Here is a 20,659-nt window from a genome sequence, read left to right as displayed (position 1 = left end):
AGTTAAGAGAAAAGGAACAGACAATTACAAAAACAATTAACAAAGTGGCAATAAGTATACACTATAATTGACTTCTTCAAATGTAAATGAATTAATGGCTCCAATAAAAAGACATGAATAGCAGAATGAAAAAAGAAAAAAGACCCATCTATATGCTGTGGACAAGAGACTCACTTAAAATCAGAAGATGCACACAGACTAAAAGTGAAGGGATGGAAAAAGATATTCCATGAAAATAGAAACAAAATGAAAACTAGAGTAACAATACTCATATTAGACAAAGATTTTAAAACAAAAATGTTTTAAAAAGACAAAAAAGGACATTACGTAATTATAAAGGGGTCAATCCAAGAAAAGGCCATAACAATCATAAATATCTATGCACTTAATATAAGAGTGCTGAAATATACAAAGCAATCATTAGTGGACATAAAAGGAGGAAACCACCTGATCTGTGGTGGCACAGTGGATAAAGCGTCAACCTGGAACCCTGAGGTCACTAGTTCAAAATCTTGGGCTTTTCTGGTCAAGGCACATATGGAAATTGATGCTTCCTGCTCCTCCCCTCTTCTCTCTATCTCTCTCTCTCTCCTCTCTAAAATAAATTTTAAAAATGTAAAAAAAAAAAAAAGCCTGACCAGGTGGTGGTGCAGTGGATAGAGCATCAGACTGGGACACGGAAGACCCAGGTTCGAAACCCCAAGCTCGTTAACTTGAGCGTGAGCTCATCTGGTTTGCTTCCAAGGTCGCTGGCTTGAGCAAGGGGTTACTCAGTCTGCTGTAGCCCCCCCCACACACCGCGTCAAGGCACATATAAGAAAGCAATCAATGAACAACTAAGATACTGCAACGAAGAACTGATGCTTCTCATCTCTCTCCCTTCCTGTCTGTCTGTCCCTATCTGTCTCTCTCTGTCTCTATCTCTGTCACACGCACAAAAAAAATATATTTTTTAAAAAAGAGGAGGAGTTCGATTCCCAGCCAGGGCACACAGGAGAAGCGCCCATTTGCTTCTCCACCCCTCCGCCGCACTTTCTTCTCTGTCTCTCTCTTCCCCTCCCGCAGCCAAGGCTCCATTGGAGCAAAGATGGCCCGGGCGCTGGGGATGGCTCTGTGGCCTCTGCCCCAGGCACTAGAGTGGCTCTGGTCGCAACATGGCGACGCCCAGGATGGGCAGAGCATCGCCCCCTGGTGGGCAGAGCGTCGCCCCATGGTGGGCATGCCAGGTGGATCCCGGTCGGGCACATGCGGGAGTCTGTCTGACTGTCTCTCCCTGTTTCCAGCTTCAGAAAAATGAAAAAAAAAAAAAAAAAAAGATGAGGAATCCACAATAATACAATAAGAGTAGGGAATATTAACACACCGCTCACATCAATGGATAGATCAATCATCTACACAGAAACTTAATAAGGAAATAATGGCCTTAACTGTCTTGTTAGATCAGATTCACCTAATAGATATTTGAGAACATTTCATCCCAAAACTACAGAGTATGTATATATTTTTTTCAAAATATAACAGTATCCAGGACAGATCATATATTAAGCCACAAAACAAGCCTCAATACATTCTAAAATATTGAAATTATATCAAGCATCTTTCCCAACCACAATAGCATGAAAACTAGAAATCAACTACAAGAAAACTGTGAAAAAATTCAGTTATGTGGATTTTAAACTACATGCCACCAAACAACCAATGGATCAAACAGGAAATCAAACAAGGAATTAAAAACTATCTTGAAAAACTGAAAATACAACTTTTTGAAATGTATGGGATGCAGCAAGAGCAGTTTGAAGAGGGAAGTTAATAGCTATACAGGCCTACTTCAAGAAGCAGGAAAAAATCTGGCCCTGCTTAGGATGCCATCCAGAAACACCAAGGTTGCAGGTTCAATTCCCAGTGAGGACACATTCAGTAAGCAAGCAATGAATGCACAACTAAGTGAAACAAATGAATGCTTCTCTCTTTCTCTTTCTTGCTCTCTCTCTCCTCTCCCTTCCTCTCTCTCTCTCTCTAAAATCAATCAATTAAAAAAAAAACAGCAGGAAAAATCCGTAATAAACAACCTACCTCTACACTTAAAGGAAACAGAAAAAGATCAAACAAAACTCAAAGAAAGCAAAAGGAAGGCCCTGGATGGTTGGTTCAGTGGTAGAATATCGGCCCAGATTGTGGAAGTCCTGGATTTGACTCCTGGTCAGGACACACAGGAGAAGTGACCATCTGCTTCTCCACCTTTCCCACCTCTTCTGTTCCTTTGCCACAGAAATGGCTCCAATGAGCAAGTTGGCCCCAGGCAATGAGGATGGCTCCATGGCCTCGCCTCAGGCATTAAAACAGCTCAGGTGCCAAGCAACAGAGCAGTGTCCCCACATGGGCAGAGCAGCATTGCCCAGTAGGGGGCTTGCCGGGTAGATCCAGGTCAGGGCACACACAGAAGTCTGTCCCTGCCTCCCCTCCTCTCATTTAATTTAAAAATAAAAAAAAGGATATTCAGGTCAGCCTGACCAGGCGGTGGCACAGTGGATAAAGCATTGGCCTGGGACGCTGAGAACCCAAGTTTGAAACCCCAAGGTCGCCACCTTGGGGCTTGAGCATGAGCTCACCAACTTGAGTGTGGGGTCACCAGTTTGAGTGTAGGATCATAGACATGAGTCCAACATAGCTAGCCCAGCTGGAGTCCCTGGTCAAGGCACATACCAGAAAGCAATCAATGAACAACTAAGGGGCTGCATCTCTCTCCCTTCTTGTCAGTCAGTCTGTCTCTCTCTCTCTCTCACACACGCTAAAAAAAAAGAAAAGAATATTCAGGTCAGCACTATTTAAAACAGCAGTCTTGAAACAACTTCCAGATCTCTCAGCAAGAGAAAGAATAAAGCAAAGGATAGTCATTAAAGGAATATGAAAGTGCAGTTATAAAAGACCTAGAGCTACACACTTCAACAAGGATTTAGAAACAAAAGTTATGGAAAGGTATGTATAGTACAAGACATATATATCAAGCTTTACAGCAACAAAATTGCTCAGAACTGTGGATAAATGTGGTAAAAACAGGAAGAGCAGCACAGAGTGGCTTGGTGGCTCTCCGGTATGAAAGGAGGAAGTGCGGAGAGCGGTGACCCTGGGCTTCACATGGGCCTCTACGTTCTGTTTCTTAAACTGGACAGTAGGCTATTCTTCAAACTGTTCAAAAATAGTATATATTCTCTTGTACCTAGGATATAAAAATTCAAAATATATTTAAGGTAAGAAAAGCAAATAATAATGCTAAGTGTAAAAATAAAATTACTTGTCAGAGAAATAAGAGCTGGTTCTTTAAAACAAATTCCCCATAATTTTTTTTTTTTTTTTTTTTTTTGCGAGAGAGTGAGAGAGACAGAAAGGGAGAGGGAGAGAAGCATCAACTCGTAGTTGCATCACTTTAGTTCATTGATTGCTTCTCATATGTGCCTTGACTGGGGGGATCTATACAAATCAGTGACCCCTTGCTTAAGCCAGTGACCTTGGGCTCCAACCAGCGACCTTGAGCTTCAAGCCAGCAACCTTTGGGCTCAAGCCAGCAACCAGGGCATCATGATCCCATGCTCAAGCCAGGTGAGCCCACACTCAAGCCACCTACCTTGGGGTTTCGAATCTGGGACCTCAGCATCTCAGGTCAATGCTCTATCCACTGTGCCACCACTGGTCAGGCGCCAACAAATACAGGGTACCACAATATGCATGTAAAATTTTAAATGAGAGAGAGAACACAGTATAAAAATTTAGAATTATAGCTGCATACCCTGCACAATTGTAAATGAATATTTTATACCTCAAAAAAGATTAATTTAAAGCTAAAGAGTAAGATGTACAGTTGATATAACAAAAAGAAACCTAAACAAATTAATAAGAAATGGACAGCCTGACCAGGCGGTGGCGTAGTGGATAGAGCGTCAGACTGGGATGCAGAGGACCCAGGTTCGAGACCCCGTGGTCGCCAACTTGAGCAAGGGCTCATCTGGTTTGAGCAAGTCTCACCAGCTTCAACCCAAGGTTGCTGGCTCGAGCAAGGGGTTACTTGGTCTGCTGTAGCCCCCCTAGTCAAGGCACATATGAGAAAGCAATCAATGAACAACTAAAGTGCTGCAATGAAGAACTGATGCTTCTCATCTCTCTCTCTTCCTGTCTGTCTGTCTGTATCTGTCCCTCTCTCTGACTCTCTCCATCTTTGAAAAAATTAAAAAAAAAAAAAGAAATGGTCAAAGTTATTCACAAACTACTCAAATTAAAGGGTCTAGCAGTTTTCTTCCAGTACTAAGTAAACAATTTCCATGTAATGGAAGCAGTTTTAGAGGAGGGGAGAAAATGGCACAGCTTGAGGGTCAGGTGGGGTTGGGGCGGGCTTCACCCTGACCCTGAGCTGCTATGGAACAGTGACATAAAATCTGTCCAAATTAATGACCCATGCTGAGACTCAGTGTTCTGTAAAGTGGAGTTAACCATATTCACCTCACAGGTTGTAATTATTAAATGGGGCAGCTAGCTTAAGTCCCCAGAAATCACCCAGCCACAGTCACTCAGTCAGCGTTCTCCTCCTACTAGCTTATGGTCCAGAGAAGAGAAAAATTAAGAAGGAAAGCTATCTCTCAGAAGGACTGTTACAAATAAGTGTCTATTCTAAACCAAGAGTAATGGGTGCAACAATAGGAAAGATCTAGACCCAATCCCTTAAAAATCAGAGATAAAACCTACTACCATTGCTCTATGATTTTTGAAGTCCTATAAAAGAAACAGAAATAAAAACAAAAATTAAAAATGAATCCAATGAATATTTTAAGAATAAGTAAAGTGACTAGAAGAGAATTAATATTTGGAAATTACTACTATTTCTTTATAGTAGCAATTTCCAGTTTAAAGAAAAAAAGAGGACATGTACTAGTCAAAAATGAAAATATATTGGGAAGTGGGGAAAACAGTTATAGATCTTTTTTTTTTTATTTAAGTGAGAGACAGGAAGGCAGAGACAGACTCCTGCAGGCATGCACACCTACCAGGAGATGCTTTACCTGTCTGGGCCACTGCTCCAGTTGCTCGTTGCTTGGCAACTGAGCTATTTTAGCACCTGAGGCGAGGCCATGGAGCAATCCTTAGTGCCCAGGGCCAACTTGAACCATTCGAGCCTTGGCTGCAGGAAGGGAAGAGAATGAGAGACAGAGGCAGGAAGAGGAGTGGAGAAGCAGATGGTCGCTTCTCCTATGTGCCCTGAGTGGGAATTGAACCCGGGACATCCACATGCTGCTGGGCTGACACATTACCACTGAGCCTAATGGATAGGGCCACAGTTATAAATCGTTATTGGAAAACATAAAATAAGACTTCTTTCCATGTTGGACTGGCTAAGTACTAATTGTCCTTCATGAGTGACTCACAGTTTGGAGTGTCCGGGCAATACAGAAGAGATGCTGGGACTGAAGGCTCTCAAAGGCACCTGGGAAAGAATGAACCACAACCACCTGGTTTTTCAAGTTATCATGTGCACCTGACTACAGAGTAACTTGTAGGCATCAAAGTCCTTCATCTTCATGTCCCCTCACAGAAGTGCCCTAGGGAACTAGTGTTAATGATGACTAAATGGAAGAATGCATGAGATCATGATGCCAGAGTAGTAGGACAGTGAATGAATTTATTTCCCCTCCCCCCCCCTTTTTTGGTTATAACACTGCTTCTATAATATTTAATGAAATATTAAAATTTCTTAGTTTGCTTTTCAGAAACCATAAAATTCAGAATGCTATTGGGGTAAGTTAAAAGATTTTTTTCTCTTTTTTTTTTTAGGGAAAGAGAAAGAGAGACAGAAACATCAAACTGTTCCTGTATGTGCCCTGACTAAGGATCGAACCAGCAACCTTGGTGCTCTGGGATGACTCCAACCAACAAAACTCTCCCACCAGGGCTTAAAAGACTTGTTTTTTGGTAACTGTTTTGAAGTTAAGACATTTAAATTCCTTAACAGATTGGGTTCCAGACATTCCAGGTATATAGTTATTTACTGTAGGATATAAGCTCCTGCTCATGTCACTGGGATACTGTGAAACGTCAGTGAGAAAAGGTTTTTAAAATATATATAAATATTTTATAGCTGGCAAAGGAGGTTGTAATACTGAAACGTTGCAGTGTCTTGGATAAGGCAATAAGCTCTCCAGAACGTTGAGGGGTAGGAGAGGCATTCCTGCTCCGGCTCTTAAGCTACTAGGTCCAATGGACTCCCCAAGACAAGCAACACCCACTAAATGGTCATGTTCTCTGTATCCCTGAGCAACAAGTCTGTGCCGCCCACCAGGCACCCAGCACTGTGCTGGGTAGACCTGGCAGCACTGTCATGACGTTTACCGCCCAGTGTGGTGGTATCTGAAGTGGAGAACAATTATATGCTAAGAGGGCAGCTGAAGAAAAGTGCGATGTTTAGGTCGAAGAGTGGCCTCAGGAGACACAGGGTTACTGACCCGTAACCATGAAGAAGCCGCCCTGCTGTGTGTGTCCCAGCGCGGTTCCTCCTCACTGCAGAAGCAGGAGCAGAGACTGACTGCCAAATTCTGAACGGGGTGATGGGACCAGGTAGGAGAGCTTCCCAGATTATGGTGAGGTCTTGCCCAAACCGGAAACAATTAATCTATGCCAGATAGGCTTAGAAGAAAAGTCTCAGAGAGAAGGGTCTAGGGAGGCACAAATTGCCCAAAGAAAGGAATGACACATGCACACGGGGGAAAAACATGGCAAGCAGGTACTGAGGTGAACAAAAGGGGTAAGATGCTCATTCCTTGGCCCACAGGCCTGACACACTACTGAGTTTCTCTCCGCGCTTCCCACGCACAGGGGTCTTACCTGGACAGCAGCCTAGGGGGGTGTCCTCTGGTGTCCACTCTTCCCCTCTTCCCAGCTGGGCAAACAGATCTGGTTTGGGTCCTAAAAGCCCTGTTTTTGAAGAGAAAAAAAATGGAGCACATCTGTTCATACTACAGAAAATGTACTGCAAGGATGAGATCTGATCCTTGGAACTTCATGGAAAAGGTGATTTAATAGGTAGGCTTGGGGTAGAGGTGAGTTCCCAGAGGATGAAATGATGGCTCAGGCCAGATATACAACCTGTTCCCATGTCCTTCTCTCTACCAAAGAGAGGGAGGATTTGACCCCTACTAATCTTAGGCGCCAAAAGTGTCCTATGCCAGGGACACCAAGGATAGGCAGGTCATAGACTTAAAAATAACACCTTCCATCAGCCCACTCCCAGCTCAATCTCCCATATGCCACCAGTAAAAGGTCCCAGAGAGATGTGCACTGTAAAGATAAGCCTTCAGAGGCTCCCCACTCACCCAGCGACACCAGGTGGCTGCAGTTCTCCAGCATCACATCCCTGTACAGGGCCCTCTGGGCAGGGCTTAGCTGTGCCCACTCATCCTGGGTGAAGAGCACAACCACATCCTTGAAGGTCACTGATTCCTGTAACAGCAAGCCCATCTCTGTGGTCTGGTGGCTGCCCCTTCACATGGCTTATTTTACATGCCTAATATAGGTCTGTTGAATGGCAACCAAATTAAGGCAGACTATAAACACAAGATAACTGTATGACACCAACAATAAATTTAAAGAAATGGTCAGGGAAGAGAAAGACCAGTGGACTGGCACCATGGAGACCATTTGCACAGAAAAAGTGGTGCCTGAGATGGATCCTAAAGGACAAGTCAGAGGCCAGGAGCAAGATAGTGAGTGGCTAATAAGCTGAGACTGGGCTAAACATGGCACCTTCAAACAGCTGCTCATCCCTTCCTAAGATTTCTCCCAGATTCCTGGTACGGACAGGCTTACATGTCAAGAAATTAGGACAATTTTGCCAAGCCCATCAGAATTTATACACTCAAATGAATGCTGTCTCCCTGTAGCCCATACCCTTACTCTATGGAGGCTAGCTCTGCTCAAAGCTTTAAATTATTGAAATTTAAAAACATAATATTTTTAACAATTTAAAAAAAATCTATAATTATAGTTGACATACAATATTATATAGTGACTAGACATTTATATAATGTACAAAGTGGTCCCCCCAATGTGTCTAGAACTCACATGGAACCATACGTAACTATTATCATATTATTGACCATATTCCCTATACTGGACTTTACATCCCCGTAACTGTTCTGTAACTACCAATTTGTATTCTCAATCCCTTCACCCTTTCCACTCAGCACCCCAAACTTCTTCTATCTGACAACCATTAGTTTGCTCTTTGTTCCTGTTTCTGGTTTGTTACTTTATTTTGTTCTTTAGGTTCCACGTGTAAGTGAAATCATATGGTATTTGTCTTTCTCTGACTGGCTTATTTCACTTAGCATAATACCCCCCAGGTCTCTCAAGGTTGTCACAAATAGTAATAAGATCTCATTATTTTTCATGGCTGAGTAATATTCCATTGTATAGATGTACCACATCTTTTTAATATCACTGGCATGTAATATTCCTTTGAAGTAAAAAGCCATATTATTATTTTTTTTTAAAGAGTCCCAATCTCTCCTCTCAACTCCTGTCTTAGGCACTACCTTTACCTCTTTGGACCCCTAATCTTACTTGCTAGTGGAAAGAATGTAGGTTTCTGTTTTGAATCAACCTGGGTTCCAGTTCCAGTTGTCACTTTTATGACCTTTAACAAGTTCTTTAGTTTGGATGACACCCACTAGGATGACCCTAACATGGGGAGGGGGGAGAAAATAGTGACTGAGTCAGGCCTCTGAGAGTGATGGGACTGGAGATAAAACTTCTTCTGGTCAGGGAAAAGAAACATGCCCACACTCTCCACACCTCTATGTTCAAACCTTTTAAAACAATTCAGCATGTGGAAGAGCACTGCACAGCAACCCTCCACTCACCTGAACCATATTTGGCAGGTGCCTGACAGACATTTCTTCTCTAAGGAGCCCTTTTTAGGAACAAAGGGAGGAGGACTCCTCAGGTGGAAACTTCTACACACCTGTCATGAGAAGAGGGCTGGATCAGAGAATAGCACACAGCAGTCCAGTGTGAGGCTGTGAGCATTCACATCCTGGGAGCCCTGAATCTTAGTCCCTACCTGCTCCCAATTCTCTCTCCTCTGAGAGCATTTCTGCTGGCTTCGCGGTAGAGGGAATCACTCACCATTCTGATACCCACCCGCATATTTCCCTAGCAACTGAGTCAAATCCTCTGCATCTCCCCTGCCATATCGTAAATACACTGACCCCTCCTTGCAGAAAGCACTCTCCAGCCCTAGTTCTGGACTTTCTACCCTCTCTCCGGACTGTGCTCTGAAGTTACGCTGAGAGGTCTCTAAAGAAGCTTCTCCTCGCTGGACAGCTGCCTAGGAGGGGCGTGGAGGGAGTTGAGAATGGTCGTCTTCTTTCTCCTCAAAAAGGAAGCTGAGAAGGCTGGATCTTCTTTGTCGAGGTTCTCAAGCCAAGCCTCGCTAGCCTCAGGCCTGTCGTCCGCTGGGACCCAGTTTGGATAATCTGGAGTGAAAGGTGAGCGAGCACTGGATTTGCCTGTGGGGAGGCGGGAAGAGGGAGGGGTTAGGAATGTTCTTCACACAACTTCCCGCCCCCTCGAAAGGCTCCGCAAACAGCGTTCACAACCCTACCAGGTGCATTAGCTAACCTGGGCTTTGAAAACGCGCTTCCCGGGGTCGGTTCCAAGATGCACGCCAGAGCCCTGCCCGCATCCTCGGTGGGCACTCGCAGATTCGGGCCCCTTTTCTCTTTGGAATCAAACCTCAGCCATACATTCCGGGAAGTGTTGAGGCATCAGATAGATCCACGTTCTCCGGTACAGAGCATAACCGGGACCTACTGGTCTTTCCCCTCTGTCCTTCTGCCTGGGCGGGCCCAGCCGTTTCCGCCCTCTGGATGAGGCTCTGGCCACCGTGCTGGGTCACCAATGGTCTGCCCTTCGAGGAGGCCCTGCCGGCGGCGAGATCGCAACCGCCACATCACAGGCAGAGCACAAAGAGCTAGAATCTGCAGCCCAGGTCTGAACTGCGCTTGCGCATTGCCCTGGGACCCACTGGGCCGAATCCCTACAAGTTGGTGGGCTGCACCGTTCTGCTTCCCGGGCGACCTCCCATTTGGCAAATCCGCCTGTGCGAGCGCCTGCATTTCCACCAGGCGGGGAAAAACACTGAGCTCCGGAGCAGATAGAGCACCGCCCCTCAAACCCCGCCCCCTCCCCTGCCCGGTCTAGAGGCTTTCCGTACTGAAACTACATTTCCCAGGGGCCTCTGCGGACGTCGCGGTCAACTGTGCAGATACCTCCCCTTGTGCTAATCGGTAGTTGCGACTTTGGTTCGCTCGGGTGGGACTGGGAATGGATCTCTGCCTTGAAAACGTCCGAGTAGAGACTAGCGAGAAATTGACGGTGGGGACAACGGCCTGCCAGTCCGTGTGGCGGCTCCTGGTCTGGTATGGAGAGCGGATCGGGAGCGGTCCCGGGGGATGGATTGGACGCGATGAGCCGGAAAGGCGTTCCAGACGAAGACCGCGCCAAGGACGTGGAAAGGCGATGAAACCGCGCGCCGGCCCCGGGGACCCCGGGAACCGCCTGGCCAGCAGCGGTCTGCCCAGAGTGGGCGCGGGGCGGGGAGCACAGGCCAAAGGGCAGCGCAGAGCAGGCGGCATGGACCAGGTTTTTTTGGACTTCTTGCTAGTACTTTTGGCGACAAAACTTGCCTTTGAATACATATTTTCAGTTAGTAAAGACGAGAGGGTTTTAATTTTGTCGGTGGTGGAAAAAAAAAAAAGGAAATTCAAGTATGTGACCCGAGACTTGCAGGGACCGCCGCCCCCTCTCGGGAAATGGGGCGAGGACTGTGAGCACAGTGAAGGCTTCGTCCGGACGCTTGGGGGTCCCTGGCCGAAAACCCAGCCCTTAAGCACGTGTCTGTTTGGGAAGGAAATCAACACAACAAATATTTGTCAGATACTGATGACCGTGAAGCTGTGTTAAGGTTTACACTGAAGATTGGGGATTAAGTCACTGTTGGGGACTTGAGCAGAGGCTGGAGTACAGAGAGGGAGGAAACCACGTGCTGTCTGGGAAAGAATCCTCTCCTAAGGAGGGAATAGAAACGCTGTCCAGAGAAGTGTACCTGGTGAGTCTGAGGCTTAGCACACCAGCCTGACTGGCGAGAGCCTGGTGAGCAAGGGAAGGTGGAGACGGTAGTCAAAGGGTAACTAGAAGCCTTGAAGACCATTGCAGGATTGAATCTGTGCGTGGTAGGAAACCAATGTAGGGGTTTCAGCAAAAAGTGACATGACTGAGCACACTTGGAGAGAGTCACTGATCAACTGTGGGCAGAACAGGCTATGGTGGGGTTAGAGGGACTACAGGGAAATCAGTTACGATGGTATTACAGCAGTCTGGGGAAGGGACAGACACCAGTATTGAAACCTTTTTACACGTTATGTTTTGGGAGCCTAGTTATTCTAAGATAATTAAGGGTTCTGGACGCCATGCTAAGGAATTTGGATATTGTTGCTTTCAGGTACATTAAGAGTGACAATGTAACATTAGATGAGCACTAACTAGGTTTGGGTACTTTATAAGCAGTTTACGTTAGCTATCTAACAATCCAAAGCCCTGAGGTTTGCACTGTTAACGCACGAGAAAACTGAAGCAGCAGTGTTAAGTGCGTTGCGGGTGGAACCAGGAATACTGTGCCTGTTAGAGGAAACATGCAAAGGTGGCCTTCATTACTTGTTGCCCCTGAAAAACTAGTGAAGCCTTCATTTATCAGGCCCATGTGTCCCAGTGCTCCCTTTATGGGGTAATATTTTATCAATTTTGAGTTATTGCATCCGTCTTAGATTTCAATACCTTCATTCTTCCTCTTCCCTCTTAGGTTTCATTTCTTTAACCCTGCCAGCATGAGTTTCGTTTCAGGGCTTGTGGCAGGTGACCAACCACAAAGGAATGATGAAGTCATGGACGGTTGAAACTGCTGACGATTGAAAATGCACCCACATCCATAATTGGTGAAAAGCACTCTTGCACCCAGCGATAGCAACAGCCAATCAGCAAATGCCCCACTATCCCCTTCTTTCTTCCCTATCCTTACTCTTAAAAAGTGGCCTAAAGACTGTAGCCGCTGCTACTCTCCCTTACGAGACAGCCCGGCAGGTTTTCTTTCATTAAAGCCTGTTACACTGGTCTTTCTCACTCCGATTGATTCTATCATTTGGTGCCAAAACCCGGGACAGGGTACTAACTGCCTGGAGGATCCCTCTTTGCCGTCCAAACTTACAACGAGGGAAGCAATGGGCAGCGGCAGCTTGTCCCGGGCTTACTCCCTGATTCTGTTTGGACGTGTAATTGTAGGTTGATTGGCCGGCAGTCTGACCCTGTCCCGAACCCCTGCTGGACCAGAGGTAGGAAATTTCTTTGAGGTAGGTCCTTGTGCCTATCCCTGGTAGGTCCTTGTACCTCCCGTCTATCCCATCCATCCCCGGCCCAGTGTCGTGCTTCTGGAGGACTTTCATTTAAGTGGCCTGTCCCATTTCTCATTTTCTCAAAAATCTAGGTGCCTAGTCAGGTCATTCTCATTCTCACTAGGACTGAGGTCTCCAGTGACGACTGGTCACCTCACATTCTACTCATTCCATGAGGAATAATTGAGGGAGTCTGAGGACGCTCATCTCTCTCTTTATTCTCAGCCCATCATGGGCATTCCCAATCACGACCCTCAGAGGCTACACCCCAGGCTGTCTCTTAAAAATCTTATCAAACTCAGTCTCTCGGACCTCAAGCCAAAAAACTCATCTTCTTCTGCAATACAGCCTGGCCCCAATATAAACTTGACAATGACTCCCACTGACAAGAAAACGGCACATTTGACATAAACATCCTTTGGGACCTAGACAATTTTGCCACCGGACTGGGAGGGCCTTAGAAATTCCCTATGTACAGGCTTTCTTCTTTCTCCAGTCTCAACTCTCCATCTGTTCCTCTTGCTTGACCTACTAAATACTTTTAGCAAAAACCTCTTCTCCCCATCCTCCTCCAACTCTCCTCTAAGCGCTAATCTTTTTGACTCCTCTGACCACATGCCGCCACCACCAGCACCTCAACCTCCTCCTCCTCCTGTAGATTCTGACCCTCCTTCTTTCCATCCAGCTGTTCACGCTGTCCATCCATCTGCTTCCTCTCTTCCTCCTCTCTAGGCTGACAACTCCCTGCCATCTCGAGAAGCTTAAAAAGGCAGAGTTGTCTATTAAGCTGTATAAGTACTCTGATTTGTCCTTTGTCAGAAAATATCTGTAATATAATTTTAATTGAGACAAGTAAAGTGTGCTCATTTAAATTCCTTAATTTAGAATTTGTATGTGAAGTTTTTGTTTAATGCAGGGGTAGTCAACCTTTTTATACCTACCACCCACTTTTGTATCTCTGTTAGTAGTAAAATTTTCTAACTGCCCACTGGTTCCATAGCAATGGTGATTTATAAAGTAGGGAAATAACGTAACTTTATAAAATTTATAAAGCAGAGTTACAGCAAGTTAAAGCATATAATAATAATTACTTACCAAGTACTTTATATCGATTTTTGCTAAGTTTGGCAGAATAAATCTTTATAAAACAACTTACTATAGTTAAATCTATCTTTTTATTTATACTTTGGTTGCTCCACTACCACCCACCATGAAAGCTGGAACGCCCACTAGTGGGCGGTAGAGACCCAGTTGACTACCACTGGTTTAATGTGTAACTGTGTCTGTTTCTAAGGCCTTAAACCAATAATTACCCGCCTCTTAAATCAAAGCTTACTCATCCCCACAGGACTCTCCCTGCAATAACCCCATCCTTCCTGTTTAAAAATCTTCAGGGGCTTATCGCCTCATACAAGATTTACACCTAATCAATGAGGCAGTAGTTCCCCTCCATCCAGTAGTCCCTAATCCCTGCATATTACTGTCACACATTCCCTCAGATACCACTCACTTCATGGTCCTAGACCTCAAGGATGCCTTCTTTACCATTCCTCTATACCCTGACTCTTACTTTCTGTTTGCCTTTACTTGGACTGACCCGGACATTAATGCAGCCCAGCAACTTACCTGGACTGTCTTACCCCAGGGGTTCAGAGACAACCCACACCTGTTTGAGCAAGCACTAGCTCAGGATTTAGCAGAATGCAGTCTCGAAACTAGTACTCTGTTACAATATGTAGATGACCTACTCCTCTGAAGCCCCTCCCTGCCTGCCTCCAGGAGACACACTACCACCCTTAACTTCCTCGCCATGAAGGGATATCATGTCTTCTCTGCTAAGGCTCAACTTCACTCTCAGTCTGTAGTCCATCTGGGCATCACCTTAACCCCCACCACCTGAGGTCTCACCCTAGATCGAACTCAGACCCTCCACAGTCTCCAACCTCCTACCACCGTGGATCAGATCCTTTCTTTCCTTGGTCTAATAGGCTTCTTTAAACACTGGATTCCCAATTTTGCTCTCTTAGCCAAACCCCTCAATGAGATCTCTTAACCATGGCTTTTAAGGTCTATAACAACTGAGAGGAACAGGAGAAGGCAGACAGCCCAAAAGAGATCAGGCAAAATACCAGCTCTTGGCAGCTGCCCTTAAAGTCTCCAACGCCCCTGAGGGGCCTCATAAAACACCAGAGTCCTGCTTCAAGTGTGGAAAGAAAAGTCATTGGGCAAAAGATTGTCTGGCTCCTCAGCCCTCGCCAAGGCCTTGTCCTCACTGTGGGAAAAAGGTACACTGCAAGGTAGACTGCCCCCTCGCTCCTCTAAGGGAGGATTCAGTCTCTTCTAGCCCTGCCCCAGCCACCTATGATAACTGAAGGTGCCCAGGACCCTCAGCCCCATCTCACATCACCATCAAAGAGCCTAGGGTAGCCATCCAAGTAGCAGGTAAGCCGGTCTCATTTCTTATAGACACAGGGGCCACTTACTTTGCCTTGCCCAAATATTCGGATCCTGCTCATCCCTTAAAGATCTCTGTTGTGGGTGTTCATGGTCTTATTTCCTTCCTATTGGCCACAGATCCACTGCCTTGTCTAATACATGGTGTCTCCTTTGCACACTCTTTTCTCCTCCTGCCTCAATGCCCTATGCCTATTTTAGGCCAGAACCTACTCTCCAAATTCAGAGCCTTTCTCTCCTTTCACTTCCTGTCCTCAGAGTCAGCCCTGTTACTGCTTCTCGGCCAGCCAGATTTCCCAATTCTGTTAAAAATTTACCTTTACCATCCAGCATAGTGAATCCCAAGGTTCTCCTCACCACCCCCATGACGGTAAAACTCCAGGGAAAGGCCCACTAGTTTCATGTCTCCAGGTTAAAGAAAATGGAAGCTCCATCTCCACACATGCCTACAAATGACCCTTCCAGTCAACCTGAATCATCACCTAGGTACACCTGCTCCCCCTTAGGGCCCACCAAGGTCAGTCTGACTAAAATCCCAGAAGAACAGCCTGAGCCGTAACTGTAATTACCCCTAAATAACAGACAGGATGGAGATTCCAGCTTGCTCTATTCTTATCTCCTTACCCTTAAAGGCATACTTTGCCCCCATACCCTCCTCCCTCTTGGAATTCTCTCATCCAGAAAGCTCTCTTAATCTTATTTAAAATCTCGTAATCAAGACTAACTCTTCCTATGCAGCCGACTGCTGGATATGTTTGTCCATGTCATCTTCAGCCTACTCAGCTCTCCCTATTCTGCTTAATAATACTCATCTTCTTCACACCACTCTTATGTACAAGATTCAGAAAGGGGCCACCTTCTTTGAGAGAGCCAGCACTCATAGGAGATTACCCACCTCAGCTGCAAACTGAGCAAACAAGCTATACTAAACCTACTGTTCCCAGCTTGACAAGCTCCTTCCACAGCCCTTTCCAACCACAGACTCACACCTATCAATCCCCCCTGGGGACCAGGTCTACAAGAGGACACAAGGAAACACCCCTCTCCAGCCTACCTGAACAGGGCCCCATACTGTTAACCTGTCCACCCCTACCGCCATCAAAGTGGAAGGAGACTCACACTGGACTCACCTCTCCCACATTAAGCCTTATACCACCAATACCCCTAAAACCTACATCTCCACCCCCACAGGTCCTCTGTCACTCAAAATCTCCACATGTTCCCCTATCCAAGAAGAACCAGACCAGTCCATCTCATAATGAACTTCCAACAGGCCATATCCCACCATATCGCCCAGTCCAGGAGGCACTCACAACAGGCAACTGTCAATTATCACCTTGCCAGATTCTTCTACTTCCTTCTTCAGGCCTCCGAGGACCTCTCCTGGTTTAGACCTCACTCCAGTGAAATTGAAGGACTCCTCAACTGGATGTGATACTTGACCTGGCAAGGTTCTCTACTTGAATTTTCTCCAGAAGAAACAGCGGCTTTTCAATTTCTTCTCTTCCTCGTAATCACCCCTGAGCCCAACCACCATGCCCCCAGTTCTTGATCTCCTAACACCAGTTCTACTTTCTCTCTTACTGGGCGCCACATATGCTGCTCCCATCTCCTCTCTCCTAAAGGCCACATGTATAGAACACTCTCTTAACCTCACTCAAAGACTTTTAATTGAAGCTAATTCTTCCTATGCAGTTAATTACTGGATGTGTATGTCTATGTCCTCCTCAGCTTACTCTGCCCCCCCATCCCAAACAACAACACCCCCCTTCTATGGACAGTTCTCATATACCAAACCCAAAAAAAGGGGCTTCCTTCTTTGAGAGAGCAGACACTCTTACAGAGAATTATCCCACTTCAGCCGCCAACCGAGCAAATAAACTATATCAAACCTATTATTCCCAGCTCGAAAAATTAATACCCCAAGTTCCCCCTGCTTGGGGACCAGTCACCCTGAATACCCCCCTGCTTTCACCTGCCCCTTTATGCTTTACTACTCAAGGTACTGTCCCAGTGGGTCACCTCCCTTCTAACCTCTGCAACACCACAATAACTCCAATTTCCCAAAGACCATCAAAATCATCGAGTTAACTACCAAGTCTCTCCAGAAGCAAACGGATTATTTTCTAATCCTGTTCGATTCACAGGACCCCCATACTCTTACAGCTTCACCACATAAATGATCCTTTCCCACCACACAGCTATATCCCTGGCTCACTACCCCTACCACACGGTTGCAATGCTCAAAGTAGGCCTCTGACCACGTCTCCCCACTAGTTGGGACTGCACTTTCCTCCACCTTGACCGTCTGAAATTCAGAGCCAGATGGACAAAACCGACACTTTGTCCATCTATTCTCTATTCACCTCTCAGCCTGCCTCACCCAATCAGGGGCTTTCTACTTGTGTGAGACCAACACCTATATGTGTCTCCCTACTATTCGGACAGGAACCTGTACCCTAGTCTGTCTCACCCAAATATCAACCTAATCCCACCCCATGAGCCTCTTCCAATCCTAGTACACTACTCATCAATCTAAGGACCAAACGAGCTATACAGGTAATCCCTCTTGTCGCTTCAGGAATCTACAGGAGTGGGTCTAGGGGCAGGGGGACTGGCCACTTCCCTGTCTTATTACCACTCTCTTTCTCTCTGAAGACCTCCAAAACTCCCTGAAAAAAATTGCCTCCATTCTAGTAAGACTCCAAGATCAACTTGTATCCCTAGCTGCCGTCATGCTACAAAACCGCCAAAAACATGATCTCTTAATGGCAGAAAAAAGGTATTTGTGTCTTTCTAGGAGAAGTGTAGCTTTTACTTTAGGACTAGAGACATGGCAATCAAAGGAACGAGCCCAGCGAATCCGTGAAAAACAAACCAAGTCATGGAATCAGTGGTTTCGCACAAGCTGGGTGTCTTGGCTACTGCCTTTCATTGGTCCACTCACTCTATTTATTATTCTAGCTTTTGGACCCTGCCTCTTTCTTCTGTTCACTAGTTTCTTACAGAACCGCATGCAGACCTTCACCAATCAGAAAATTGGAGAAATCTACCTAGCCCTACACACCAACCCCGAAACCTGCCCTCATGAAACAGAAAAATCTGGACCCCTATAAATATACCCCTACCCGGCAGGAAGCCATCACTGCACTTCTCTACCCCTCACTGAGAGTAATCCTTAGAGAGGCCATAACCCCTCATGCCCCTACTCAGCAGGAAGAAGTTACAGAAGATGATGATCTCCATCCCCTTTTCTTTGAGCCTCTCTAGGAATCATTCTCTTTCCTTTTTTTTTTTTTTTTTTTTGTATTTTTCTGAAGCTGGAAATGGGGAGACAGTCAGACAGACTCCCGCATGCGCCCGACCGGGATCCACCCGGCACACCCACCAGGGGCGATGCTCTGCCCACCAGGGGGCGATGCTCTGCCCCTCCGGGCATCGCTCTGCCACGACCAGAGCCACTCTAGCGCCTGGGGCAGAGGCCAAGGAGCCATCCCCAGCGCCCGGGCCATCTTTGCTCCAGTGGAGCCTTGGCTGCAGGAGGGGAAGAGAGAGACAGAGAGGAAGGAGGGGGAGGGGGGTGGAGAAGCAAATGGGCGCTTCTCCTATGTGCCCTGGTTGGGAATGGAACCTGGGTCCCCCACACGCCAGGCTGATGCTCTACTGCTGAGCCAACCAGCCAGGGCCTCTCTTTCCTTTTTATATAATATAGCAAATAGTCAGGAATCTTAGGTTTCATTTCTTTAACCCTGCCAGCATGAGTTTCATTTCAGGGCTTGCGGCAGGTGACCAACCACAAAGGAATGTCCAATGAAGTCATGGACGGTTGAAACTGCTGATTGAAAATGCACCAACAGCCCTGGCCGGTTGGCTCAGCGGTAGAGCGTCGGCCTAGCGTGCGGAGGACCCGGGTTCGATTCCCGGCCAGGGCACACAGGAGAGGCGCCCATTTGCTTCTCCACCCCTCCGCCGCACTTTCCTCTCTGTCTCTCTCTTCCCCTCCCGCAGCCAAGGCTCCATTGGAGCAAAGATGGCCCGGGCGCTGGGGATGGCTCTGTGGCCTCTGCCCCAGGCGCTAGAGTGGCTCTGGTCGCAATATGGCGACGCCCAGGATGGGCAGAGCATCGCCCCATGGTGGGCAGAGCGTCGCCCCATGGTGGGCGTGCCGGGTGGATCCCGGTCGGGCGCATGCGGGAGTCTGTCTGACTGTCTCTCCCCGTTTCCAGCTTCAGAAAAATGACAAAAAAAAAAAAAAATGCACCAACATCCATAATTGGTGAAACGCACCCCTGCACCCAGCAATAGCAACAGCCAATCAGCAAATGTCCCACTACCCTTCTTATTTCCCTATCCTTACCCTTAAAAAGTGGCCTAAAGACTAGCCACTGCTACTCTCCCTTACAAGACAGCTCGGCAGGTTTCCTTTCATTAAAGCCTGTTACACGGGTCTTTTCATTAAAGCCTGTTACACGGGTCTTTCGGACTCTGATTAATTCTATCATTCCCGATATCCTATGACTTCCTTTTGAGCCTTTATTGTACTGCTTTATCATTTCTCCCCATTTTTTATTTCTCCTTTCTTCTCCTCCATTTCTCTTGAGATGAGGTGAAGTACAGGAAAAACAGATGAAGGCAAAGGAGGAAACTGGGTGTTATGCAGAGAGAAAAATCTCCATCTCTGAGGATACATTTAATTCATTGTTTCATTCCTTTGTCTTTGATGTTAGAACTCGATGAATTAAGACTTAGAGGTTATATAGCCCAAAGAGACTAAATGGCCCAAGGTCCAAACACTGAGAGTCCACAGGGAACCTCCTCCTTGCCACCCACAAACATCTTCTGCACCCATCATTGATGACCACCTCTCCCAGGGGAATGTATCCTTCCTTCCGGTGAAAAATACTCCCATAGCCTCTACTGGGCTCCAAATCTTACTTTACCACTTTGAACTGCATACCCCTTCCTTTCTGCACCTTTAGGCACTCCACACCTCTTTTAGGTGATAAACATACTCAATTCTTCTACCTTATGTCATGCAAACATATTCTCAGCTGATTGGTGGCTAAGCCAACACCTTTTCTCAAGCCACCTTTTCTTTGCCTACCTCCCCTATAGAGGTTGCAAGAGCAAATTTGCTACAACCTTTATGTAAGTACAAGGGTCAAGGAGAGGTAAGCAGAAGACTGCTGAGGGGCTTCTGGGAAGACCTTTACTGATAAAAGGCAAAGATATTGCTGGTGCTACCAACTCCATTTCCTCTCATGCTGAACGTAGGTATTTCACCTGAAACTATGGAAGCCGTCATGTGACCATCATGGAAAAGCCATGAAACTGCAGGTATTATTTTGTCTCTGAACCAATTCCTCCCACCTCCACGTTTACTAAGTGAGCAAATAAACTCATCTGCTGTTGTTAACTGGGCTCTTATTGTAGCCAAAGCTCTTTTGACGCCCTGGCTGGTTGGCTCAGTGGTAGAGCATCGGCCCAGCATGTGAAAGTCCCGGGTTCGATTCCTGGTCAGGGCACACAGAGAAGTGCCCATCTGTTTCTCCATCCTTCCCCCTCTCCTTTCTCTATTTCTCTCTTCCCCTCCCATAGCCAAGGCCCCATTGAAGCAAAGTTGGCCCAGGCACTGAGGACAGCTCCATGGCCTCCACCTCAGGCGCTAGAATGGCTCCAGTTGCAGCAGAGCAACACCCCAGATGGGCCAAGCATCACCC

The 20,659-nt window shown here is 46.5% G+C and overlaps 2 protein-coding genes across 3 annotated transcripts in view; one reads left to right on the top strand and one right to left on the bottom strand.

The window, feature by feature from the left end:
- The window catches only part of LOC136383095 (zinc finger protein 879), an 86,997-nt gene that overhangs the window by 58,163 nt on the left and 8,175 nt on the right, over positions 1 to 20,659 (bottom strand). Inside the window, exons 3-6 of the mRNA XM_066352667.1 lie at positions 9,249 to 9,548; positions 8,901 to 9,001; positions 7,353 to 7,479; positions 6,865 to 6,954 (exon numbers count right to left, since the gene is read on the bottom strand). Coding sequence (XP_066208764.1) covers positions 6,865 to 6,954; positions 7,353 to 7,479; positions 8,901 to 8,933 — 250 coding nt within the window. The 5' untranslated portion in view covers positions 8,934 to 9,001; positions 9,249 to 9,548. The remainder of the gene's footprint in view (positions 1 to 6,864; positions 6,955 to 7,352; positions 7,480 to 8,900; positions 9,002 to 9,248; positions 9,549 to 20,659) is intronic.
- On the top strand, positions 10,343 to 12,252 carry LOC136383115 (uncharacterized). 2 transcript variants are annotated; one of them, XM_066352701.1, is made up of 2 exons: positions 10,343 to 10,623; positions 11,900 to 12,252. In XM_066352701.1, the coding sequence occupies exons 1-2, from the start codon at positions 10,366 to 10,368 to the stop codon at positions 11,912 to 11,914; spliced, it is 273 nt and encodes a 90-aa protein (XP_066208798.1). In that variant the 5' UTR covers positions 10,343 to 10,365; the 3' UTR covers positions 11,915 to 12,252. The 2 variants fall into 2 exon arrangements, with proteins under 2 accessions (XP_066208798.1, XP_066208789.1); XM_066352692.1 differs by having other exon boundaries at positions 10,343 to 11,149.

The sequence above is a fragment of the Saccopteryx leptura genome, chromosome 1 (genome assembly GCF_036850995.1).
Source record: "Saccopteryx leptura isolate mSacLep1 chromosome 1, mSacLep1_pri_phased_curated, whole genome shotgun sequence".
Taxonomy (NCBI): Eukaryota; Metazoa; Chordata; class Mammalia; order Chiroptera; family Emballonuridae; genus Saccopteryx; species Saccopteryx leptura.
This window is presented reverse-complemented; position numbering and strand designations above follow the sequence as displayed.

Bases quoted from the DNA above. Each gene is read 5' to 3' on its own strand.
- LOC136383115 (XM_066352692.1), top strand. From the start codon at position 10,366: ATGGATCTCTGCCTTGAAAACGTCCGAGTAGAGACTAGCGAGAAATTG.